We start from the raw sequence: 11,281 nt of genomic DNA, 5'->3' as shown, positions 1-11,281 counted from the left end.
GCGGCAGCGGGCAGCTCGCTGCTGCCCTGCTCGGAAAGCTTTTCACTAAGTGCACGTAACAGAACCAATGAGTTATGGAGTCAGTACATTAAAGGGTTTACAACCCAATGATGTCCGTAACACTAAGGCTTCCGTCACGGCTACCGGCAAACACATAGCTCGCCTTCCTAGACCTCGGTTTGCGGAGCAGTGGAAGGAGCAGCGCGCGAGAGAGGCAGATGCTAGAAACCCCAGGACAGCCAGGAGAAATAATGGGCCTTACGTAAGATTGGCGTGCGCGTGCGCGTAAGCGTGCGGGGCGGGGCGGCGACGCGCGCAGCCTTCCCGGCGGCCCTGGGGTGGCTGAAGCGGGCGGGTTCCCGCGGCTTGGTTCAGCTATTGACGGGCGCTTTGAATGACGGAAGTGACGAGAGCGTGGCGATGGCCGCCCCGCAGGCGCCCAAACGGCTCTTGGGACGCTGAGCGTCGGGCACTGCGGGGGTCGCGGGGAGCTGCCTCCTGTGGACTCCGGACTTCGCGCTCCTGGGGCTCAGGTGAGAGAGCGCCGCCACCCCCCAACCCTGCCGGGCGTGCACGACCCCCGGGGCCCGGGCTGCTCAGGCCTCGGCGGGCCGCGGGCGTGCGCGGCGCGGGCGGCGCGCGGAGGAGGCTCGGCCGCTCCTTGGTGCGCGGCCTGCGGCCCTCCGCGCGCACGGCGTGGCGCGCCTCCCGGGGTGGGCGGGCGCGCGGGCTTCCCGCGGCGCGTGGCCGGGGGTGGGGATCGGGGTCCGGGCTGCCACCCTGAATTCCTCTCTCACAGCCGCACTATCAGCCTTTCTCACTGGGAACGCGTGTGAAAGCGCCGCGCAGTCCCGTGTATCCTGTTGTGGTGGCATTGCTCCGCTGCGCAGCTTAAGAAAACCAAAATGACTAAGTGACCCAGCTAGTGTCTTCCTGCCGATGGGCGGCAGTGTTGGGTCTTTACCCCGCATCCTCTAAGTCTGGTGTTAATGTTAAATCCTCAGGATGAAATCTTGCCAGATCAGTGGTATCGTCTCTGATACTGGGGTAAGAAAACAACTTAAAGATCCGTGTTTGGGAATAATTAATTTAGTAAGTAAATGGGGCCGCAGGGAAAACTTAAGGAAGTAGGGATACCTGTAGTAGTAATTGATAGGTACAGAAGACGTAACAGGAATAGAAAATACATTGATGAACACCCCTGTAATTAAGTCGACAGTCCTCAGCGGGTACTGAGTGTAATGTGTGCAAAAATGTAATGCGAGGCATGACATTTGGATGTAGCCTCTACTCTCTGTCCGTTGAATACTTACAAAGGAGATAGTGATGAGAGTAGACAAACCTGCTAGACACTGCCTTATCACCATTCGTAAGACATACCAACATCATTTGCCTCCTGACATGATGCACTGGGAAAGGTGCATCACCACTTCTGTGCAGTTTTGTTTTTGGTGGGCGTAACTGGGGTTTGAACTCAGATCCTCACACTTGCTAGGCAGCCCACCACTTGAGCCATACTTCCAGCCCTTGTTGTTTTTACTCATTTTTCAGATAGAGTCTCACATTTTTGCCCAGGGCCAGCCTTAGATCTGTCCTCCTATGTATGCCTCTTGCTCCTACACAGTGGGAGTGACCACCATACCTAGTTTATTGTTTGACATGAGGTCTCTAACTTTTTGCCAGACTGACCTCAAACCACGGTCTTCCTGAAGTCTGCTTCCCAAGTGCCTGGGATTACTGGTGTAAGTAATCCACTGCACAGGGCTGACTAATGCATAGTTCTTAACCTGAAATGTGTACTCTCAGCCTTGTCACAAGAAAAAATTAGACAAATTCAGATTGAGGAACACTGAACAAAGTAACTGGCCAGGTGTTTGTTGTTGTTGCTGTTTTTTTTTGTTTGTTCTAATGTCTGGGTTTTGAAGTGAAAGACTGAGGAAATGTCTCATATTAGGGGAGACCAACAATCTTGGCAGTCATGGGACTGTAACTCACAACTTTGGTTCTTGTATTCCAAAACCTGTTTGTGTGGAGGCAGCACATCCCATGGGCTGTTCCTAGCCAGTGTCAGTGACAGGGATGCTAAGGCAGGCTTGTTTTCAAGAAACTTCCCAAGGGTCTCTCTGAACCTTTCTTAGACAGCATCACTAAGAGGTACTCCTCTCTTTCCTTTACTCAGTGTCAGATTTGCTTTGATGTCCAGAGTGCTTTCAGCTTTTCTCAACCCCCCACCCCCTCCCATTTTCTCTCACACAGGCATTTCCCTTAATCCTGTGAGTTTAATCCAATTTGGTGTTTGCTTCTTATAGGACCCAGAGTTATGCAATAATGAAATGTCCAAGATTGGATACCAGAAAATAGACAGTAGTGGGATAATTGACATTTGGATAAGGTGCAGATTGTTTAAAAGTATTATGTGAGTGTTCTTTCCTGGTTATAAGTGTGTAAGATGTTAATATTTACAGAATGGGGGAGATGCTATATGGAAATACTAAGCCTAAAGTTATTGTTAAATAAGTTAAAACATTTTAATTATACACAAAACATCTTTCATATCTTAGGTGCTAAAAATAAGAAATGTCTTAGGTTCTAAAAATAAGAAATGTGCATACATTCTGTTATAATTCTTACAAATGAGATAATGGATACTCAAAACAACCTGAAAAGCAAGGTTTCGTTTTTTTGTTTTTCCTTTAGATTGAGATATAATTTAGAATAAAATACACAGATCTAATTGTACCATTTGAGGAATTTTTACATACGCAAAGTGTTCACTTATCTCAGATAAAATCATGGAGTGTATTAACTATCCAAGTAGAACTATTCTAATGTGGATTTTTTGGAAATGGTGATAATGGGAACAAATTGATATCAGGATTACTTTGGAAAAGTTTTCAAATTATACAAATCATAGATGCACATTTTTTCCATTTCTTCCCACCGCCTTCCCCCAGAGAGAGATGTAGTAAAATCTAGGAGAGAGAGGGCTGGCCTAAATATGCCTGTAATCCTAGCTACTAGGGAGATGGTGATCAGGAGAATCGAGGTTCACAGCTAACCTGGGCAAAAAGTTTGTGAGATCCCATCTCAACCAATAAAAGCTGGGCATAGTAGCACATGCCTGCCAACCTAGCTATATGGGAAGCATAGATAGGAGACTCAAAGTCTAGGTTAGACCTTATCCCAAAAGTAACTAAAGCAAAACCAGTGTTGGGTGTGGCACTGAGTTCAAACTCCAGGACCATCAAAAGAAAATCTAAGGATGAGAGCATCTGAGAATAAAAGTAGTGGTAGAATAGATAAGGAAATCTAAACACTTGATGCGTCCAAACAGAATGATTGTAACACAGGCTCTAATATCATTGATTTTTAAAAATCACACCATTGTAATTATTGAAGAATCTTTTACTACAGAGTAAGTCATGGCATTGATATGATTACATGAGATACAGTGATGCTTGTGATCAAATTACATCTATCTAGACCCAGGAGCTGAGTCTAGCAGCCAGGAGCCCCTAAAATTACCTTACTCTTGTTGGTCATCACAGGTTGTCAGTGGTAAGAGAACATTTTTCTGTGTTAACACATCTCTTTAAGTCTTTTTGCGTTTTTCCGTTTTAGCTAAGTAAACTTTGGAAATGCCAGTCAGGAATAAGACAGGTCCAGATACTCTAAGTACAGTGCGCTACAGATGGGGAAACACTTTCCTGAGCAGTTCCCACCTATCTGAGAACCTGAGAGCTGAAGACTGGATTGATAATTGCCATTTGTAAATAAGCTGGCTTTTTACTATTCACCCACATTGATTGTGTATTTATAGTAAAAGAATATTAATTCAAAATAATTTAAACTTCTGTTGTCCTATTTCAATAATATATCTCTTTACTGATATTTTTCTTTTTTAAAAAATTTAGATCCATTTTATTTAAAGTACACAGAAATGAAAAGAAAGGTAGTGAATGCTGACAAGCTAAGATTGAGTCCTAAGGAGGAAGCCTGCATTTTGAAGGAAGATTATGAAAGAAGACGAAAACTAAGATTGCTACAGGTATGATTTATTTGGAATGAAGCCTTAAGCTCTTTGTCTTCCTCAAATAATTTTCTTTTTTACATTAGAGTATTCTAAATGAAATGTTGTATTTAAAAGCTGTGTAAAGCCAGTGCGGGGGAGCCCCATGCCTGTAATCTGAGCCAATTGGGAGGAAGAGAACAGAAGGATTGTGGTTTGAAGCCCAACCTGGGCAAATAGTGTTCAAGACCCTATGTTGAAAATACCCAATACAAAAAAATTAGAGCTGGCAAGGGGCTCAGATGGTAGAGTGCCTGCCTGCCTAGCAAGCAGGAGTCCCTGAGTTCAAACCCTTAAAAAAAAAAACAAAACTGTATAGAGTCCTGGTTCTTGTGTATTAACCAGGTTTGGAACATTTCAAAAGATAGGCTGATGTGAAACCTGTTTGGCTAGGCGGCCCCGCCGGGGCGGATCGTGCGGCCGGCCCTCGGCCCCGGAGCCCCTCTGCGACGCCACCATGTACTCGGGAGCCGGCCCGTGCTTGCGCCAACTGCGCCGCCCCCACCACCCATGCAAGGATACGCCTTCAAGCCCCCACCTCGGCCCCACTTTGGGACCTCCGGGAGAACAATCAAACTACAGGCCACTTTCTTTGAAATGGACATCTATCACTATGAATTGGATATCAAGCCAGAGAAATGCCCAAGGAGAGTTAACAGGGAAATAGTAGAACACATGGTCCAGCACTTTAAAACACAGATCTTTGGGGATCGGAAACCAGTGTTTGATGGAAGAAAGAATCTGTACACGGCCATGCCCCTTCCGATTGGGAGGGACAAGGTAAGGTCAGATGCAGTGCTGTTTCACCTGGGAGGAAAGGGCAGCCAACTGGCTGTGTGCTTCATCCGAGATCCGTAGCAACTGCCTTCCACATGGTATGGTTTGCAATGATTGTGCATAAAATACACGTAGAACATTACCCTTCCTCCCCAAATGCAAGCCACAAACACTACCTGTCAGGTCTGTGGAGACACATGCTCCCACAGGTGTGGGGAGTGAGCATGCTGCTGAAGCCAGCACCTTATCTGAAATCAGAATGCGGATAATTAGTCCCCCTGGAGTGGTCGTTATATTAAAATGTCCACCTTTCTTACTATTCTTATCCTGGTTTTATTTAAAAAGCAATAAAAATTTCTTCCTAGAAAAAAAAAGATAAGCTGATGAGGTAGGTACACCGAAGAAGAGTTGGTGGACAGGTATCATTTGACTCAATAAATACTGGAAATAGTTCTTTACATGATTTTAAATGATCTGAAGTCAGCAAAGATAAGAACAGAAAGCTTAAAATGACTTTAAAGAAGGTATTTAAGAAGCATTTATTGGGAAGTTACAGGTTATTATCCTGCAGTGTAGAATAGTTAAATCTTTGTGAAGCATGTTTTAAGTGTTATTCTGTCTAGAATCAGAGATGGTGTACCCCAGAAATGAAGTTCTTGTCTGACTCTAGCTGTACTCTGAGCTGTGAATTTTGTCAAGTCACATTTACTATTCTAGCCTTTTATAGGTTATTGGGTTAAGCCTCCTTCATAATACATGAAATATTCATCCTTCAGGTTCAAGAACAAGAAAGGGACATTGCTTTGCAAATAAGAGAAGGCATAAAACAGAGAAGAAATCAACAATTTACTCGTTTGGCAGACAAGCTAAGGGCAGAATGGGAAAACTCACACACTCAGAAAATACAAAACTTGGAAAAACTGTACTTAGGAAGTTTAAGAAATATGGGAGAAGGACATCGACAAGCCAAAGAAAATGTGAGTGAGCCTCTTTGACTACCTGATTGTAGCAGTAATATCATTTCAAGGTAAATTGCATTTGTTGAATGCTCAAGATAAGAATATTTTTGTGTATCAAATTTGTTTTGGGCAGCCTGAGACTTCTTTATTAATTTAATATAATTTGAAGATAATAATATATTCATTTCTTAGAAAATCATGTTAAGTAAAATCCATGTCAAGTAAAATATTTCTTCCTATGATTAAATTAGCCTTATTCCCTTCCAATTCTTATCTATCTGTATAACCTTTTGAAGTAGAAGTTGTTCATATTAAGCATTTTGGACAGATTCAGGAGAGTAAATTTGGATTACCAATTTCAAATATGTATGGGTGAATATATATACACTTGGATTTCATTCACAAATAGTAAAAATTACTTAGTAATTTTTACTAAATTGCTTAGTAAAACTCAGTATTTAAGACTGTTCACTGACTTTATTTTCATTTGTTTATTTGACTTCTGTTAGAAAATATTTTGGCTGGTGGAGTGGCTCAAGTGATAGAATGCCTGCCTAGCAAGCTTGAAGCCCTGAGTTCAAACTCTAGTACTGCCAGGCACTGGTGGCCCGTGCCTGTAATCCTAGCAACTTGGGTGGCAAAGATCAGGAGATTTCAGTTTGAGGCAAATAGTTAGACCCTATCTTGAAAATCCCCCAACCAAAAAAAAACCTCATTAACACCAAAAAGAAAAGAAGAAGAAGAAAGAAAATTTATGGTCTCAGAGTCAATAACGCAATAAACAGGCTGGTTCGAAGATAGACAAATCTTTTATAACAATTAGCAAAGAAAACAAATACAAATCTTTTTTAAATGTGGCAGCCTGTGTCTTTGCCCCTGGTTTTAATCTATGCTTTCAGTAATAGCCCTAAGTTCTGACATCAAATTTTTCTGGCTTTATGCATGCCACCTCTAACTTTGTGCTTTAGTGCAGTTTTTTTCCCCCTAGACCTCAGTCATTTTAAGTTAATACTGTGTATAGAACACAGGGCCTGGTGCTCATGCTTGCTAGGCAGGTGCTGTATCACTTGAGCCATGCCTCCAGTCCTGAACCTCAGTCATTTAAGTGGCATCTATATGATACTTCCCTAGCTGGGGAGCCATGCGTGTTACTATGTATTTGGCATTTTAATTTAAGTGGATTCTTTTATTAGTTAACTCTTGTCCTAAGTATTTAGAATTATCTTTTATTTAGGTTTTTGTAGTAAGTTAAATGACTACATTAATTTTAAATTGTTTCTGTTTGTCCCTCCTGATATGGCATGTTGTGGTACCATTGCCATGCTTTGGGAAATACTGTAGTAGTGTGGAGGGAGCAGCGACAAAATCGAAAAGTCACTTCTATTCTGATGCCAAATAGATGCATTTCTATTCATCTTGTTTCAGTAGCATCTTAAGTGGTGTTTACTTTTAGGAACCTGATTTGGATGCTCTGTCACAGCAGGCAGCAGAAAGGAAAAGAAAAGCAGAAGTGAGACATAAGGAAGCCCTGAAAGTACAAAAAAATCAAAAGGAAATATTAATGAAACAGAAAACCTGGTAATAATTTTTGCCTTATTTTCTACTGAAAGTAAGAGAGCTGGAATAGAGGGCACACAGGATGCTGTGAACGCAGATATTAGATAGAAGTCATGTAGTATATCCATTGCATTTGTTAAAGCTGGATTTAAAAATAATGCAGTGGGTGAATGGCTTACTTAGGTGAACATGCAAAGTGAGCTTCCTCTTCCAGTTGTGGTCTGAGCTTCTGTGACCAGTTCAGAGCACGTACCTCCTAATATCTGTTCCTGATGTAAAAGAAACATAAAATCTATGTGATTAAGAATACTAAATGAGGTTGTAGACTTTGAGGAAGTCTTTAGTATTTCATGCATGTTTTAAAAATTAGGAGTCTGTTAGTGGTGTGCCGTGGTCCTTCTATGCAATTGTCCATCTTTATCAACATTTCTATGCTGTAACTGTTCTAATGAACAGTAGCTGTTTGTTGAGCGGGTCTCCTCCCTGGAGCTTTGTGTCTTTAGAGATGCCTCTTTCAGTTGGTAAACATGCTCACACATACTGACTTTATTAAACAGCATACTGAGCTGGTGGGATCAGACTGGAGGACATCTTCAGTCAATGGCTTTTATGTTTTTAACTCTGCGAGACTAATTGATGACATCTCATGTTTTTAAGGCATATACAAGCTTGAAAGCAAGCACTGCTTGTGGAAAAAGAGAGATCTGCAAAAATAACAAGTCTGCCACTGCCTCTTCCAGCTCCTTTTGAGGTGAATTGCTTTGAGTTTTGAAAAGCACTAGCATATAATAATTCTCTACTATTAAAATTTATTGGATGTAAACATAATTATCATTTGTTTAAACTTAATCTGTAGTTGTATAAGTAACATACGAGTGTATCTGGTGTATTTAAAAATAATCCTAGGTATTATTTCACCTTCAGTATGTACTTCTGATGTACAGACTTTTTAAAAATAAAACAAAAACAGCTGGGTGCCTGTGGCTCACACCTGTAATCCTAGCTATTCAGGAGGCAGAGATCAGGAGGATCGTGGTTTGAAGCCAGCCTGGGCAAATAGTTCTTGAGACCCTATCTCGAAAATACCAACACAAAAAAAGTGCTGGCAGAATGGCTTAAGTGGTAGAATGCCTGTGTAGCAAGTGTGAAGTCTCAGTTCAAATCCTAGTACCACCAAAATAAATAGATAGATAGATAGATAGATAGATAAATAAAAACATAATATGCATAGTTTGCTCAATATTATTTAATGACCAGTGTGTGTTCAGTTTTCCCCAATGGGCTCAGTTTTTTTGCTTATTTGAAAAACTAGTGGTTTTGGATTTTTTTGTTGTTTTTTTTTTTTTTTTTTTTTTTTGGTGCTGGGTTTGAACTTGGACCTTGTGCTTGTTTGGTGAGTGTTCTGCCACTTGAGCCATGCCCCCAGCCCTTTTAAGTATTTTTCAGGGTGGCCTCAGACCTTGCGCCTCCTACTTAAGCCTTCTGCATAGCTGGGATACAGTGCGCACCACCATGTGTGACTTGTTTGTTGAGATGGGGTCTCTAAAAATCTGTGTCCCAGTGGGCCTCTAACCACGATCCTCCTGATCTAGACCTCTTGAGTAATTAGGATTATCGACGTGTATTTACACCTATGATTTTCCGTTTTTTTTTTTGTTTGTTTGTTTTTTTTGGTAGGGCTGGGGTTTGAACTCAGGGCTTCATGCTTGCAAAGTAGGCACTTTACCACTTGCACCACACATCCAGTCTGTTTTTCTCTGATGATTTTAGGGATGGGCCTTCTCAAAGTATTTGCCTGGACTGGTCTCATGATCCTCCTGATCTTAGTCTCCCAAGTAGCTAGGCATGAGCCACCAGTATGTGGCTTGGTGTTGGCTTTTTGAAGGCTATTAACATTTCTGTCCTTTTATTTTCTCATGTACTGTGATTAAAAAAACTGCATTCATTTTCCTGCAGACTTTTCCACACTCTGGATTTCTTGCTCTGAAGATATAAATTATGGAGTGGTGGTTCACACTTGTAATCCTAGTACACGGAGAACACAGGATAGCATTTTGAGGCCAGCTGGGCCAAAGAGTTGTGAGACCCCCCCTTCTCTCCATCTTGAACAATAAATACTGGGCATGGTGTCGCTTGCCTATCACCCTAGCTGGGATTGCAGTTCAGACTGCCCAGGCATAAACCTTAGCCCCTACTCAAAACATAACTAAAACAAAAAGGGCTAGGGGCGTGGCTCGAGTGGTAGAGTGCCTGGGTAGCAGGTGCAAGGCCTTGAGTTCAAACCCCAGTACCACCAATAAGAGGAAAAAAAGAAAAAAGAAATTACGGTTCAGATACTTTAAAAATCTGCTCAAGATTATAAGATAATGAGAGGGATTTACTTATATGAGTAAAATGTGTGCTTTTGTGATTGAAACTCATTTTTAAGAGAATTGTTAATAACAATAGAAATTAACTTTAAGAAGTATTGGAGCCCGGAGCGTTGGCATTAGCCTGTAATCCCAGCACTCAGGAGGCTGAGACAGGATTATGGCGAATTCAAGACCAGCCCCCATCTCCAAAAAAAAGTGGTTTTCTTGTTCATATTTGGTTTTTGTGGTTATTGACATGGCTATTTATATGGTTGTCAAAATTGCAGTTATCTGAAAAGTTAAGCAGAAGTAAAAGAATACCTTCACAATTACAGGGATGTCTAATGTGGTTGTATATACAAGTATATTTTATGTGTGTCTAATTAGCATAAGTCCCAGATATTCTCTAGGTCTTCCACTTTGTCAGCCTTTCTGCTTTTGTGTTGAGCCATCTGCTGTGTTGCATTTGGTCCAACAAGGTTCAGATGGAGGAGTCCTATTTCAGCCATGCCCTTAGCGCCAGGCAGGATTATAAAAAGGCAGGCAGTGTTTTATTCATGATGCCTTTTGATTACCTTTGTCTTATTCCTAATGTTCATAACAAGCCAAGATTAAAAATGTACAAAACAAAATATTGTCTGTGTGTAAGTACTTTGTAGGTATGAATTATATGCAGATACGTTGTTGTCCTTTTTTCTTTCAACTTCTCATGAAAATTTTCAAAGTATAGGAAAGTTAAGAATATAGTAATTGGGCTGTTAGAGTAGCTCAAATGGTAGAGTACCTGCCTTGGGTTCAAACCCCAGTACCTCAAAAAAAAAAAAAATACAACCAATGCCTGTTTGTATTGTGTATAGACTTCAGTCAGATAACTGTATATATATGTGTACACATTTAATGTGAATGCAGAGGTACTGTTTCATCCTAAATACTTCAGCATGCTTCTTATAATAGGGGATTCTCTTACACAATCATAATACATTCATCACACTAAGAAATTAACATTAATGCCTCAATTCCATTTAATTTCCATCCATAATCTAAACTCTGATTGTCCTGCCTTACAGCTTTTCCCTGTTTTTAAATGAGGCTGTGCTCTAGACTCTCACATTGCTTCTGTTTGGTTTATCTCTTTGGTTTATCTTAGACTAGAACATTTTCTTTGCAGTGCTAGCCAAATTCTCATTTTAGAATCTTTTTCCATTAGCATATGTTAATTGTATAAAATAATGGTTTTCATTAGTGTGCCTTAAATTGTACAAATTAGTGGGTTTCCTATTTCGGACACTTTGAAGAGACTACACTAGTTTCTCACTTCTTCCCTTGTCTTGTTTTCATGTGAAATTGTGCACTGCATTTTCATGAAACTGAAAGTTAGGTTTAAAGGTTTGATTGTCTTTTGGCGATAATACTATACAGGTGAGGCTGAATAGTTTTATGCATCACATCAGAAAGTACAGAATGGCTAGTTGCTCCCGTTTGATCACTAGTTATGGCTGCAACTGTGAGAGCTCTCCATCAGAAAGTCATATGTTTCCCTTTCCAGTTACCAAGTAATTTGTGAGGTG

The 11,281-nt window shown here is 41.1% G+C and overlaps 1 protein-coding gene across 1 annotated transcript in view; it reads left to right on the top strand.

Annotated features, from left to right (window-relative positions):
- Nucleotides 1-311: 311 nt before the first annotated feature.
- Nucleotides 312-11,281, top strand: part of LOC141417257 (centrosomal protein of 295 kDa-like) — a 37,209-nt gene continuing 26,239 nt past the window's right edge. The window contains 5 exon segments of the mRNA XM_074055409.1: nucleotides 312-533; nucleotides 3,915-4,048; nucleotides 5,623-5,823; nucleotides 7,259-7,383; nucleotides 8,020-8,113. Coding sequence (XP_073911510.1) covers nucleotides 395-533; nucleotides 3,915-4,048; nucleotides 5,623-5,823; nucleotides 7,259-7,383; nucleotides 8,020-8,113 — 693 coding nt within the window. The 5' untranslated portion in view covers nucleotides 312-394.

This window comes from Castor canadensis, chromosome 15 (genome assembly GCF_047511655.1).
Source record: "Castor canadensis chromosome 15, mCasCan1.hap1v2, whole genome shotgun sequence".
Classification (NCBI taxonomy): domain Eukaryota; kingdom Metazoa; phylum Chordata; class Mammalia; order Rodentia; family Castoridae; genus Castor; species Castor canadensis.
Note: the sequence above shows the minus strand (reverse complement) of the source record. Positions and strands in the feature narration are given on the sequence as shown.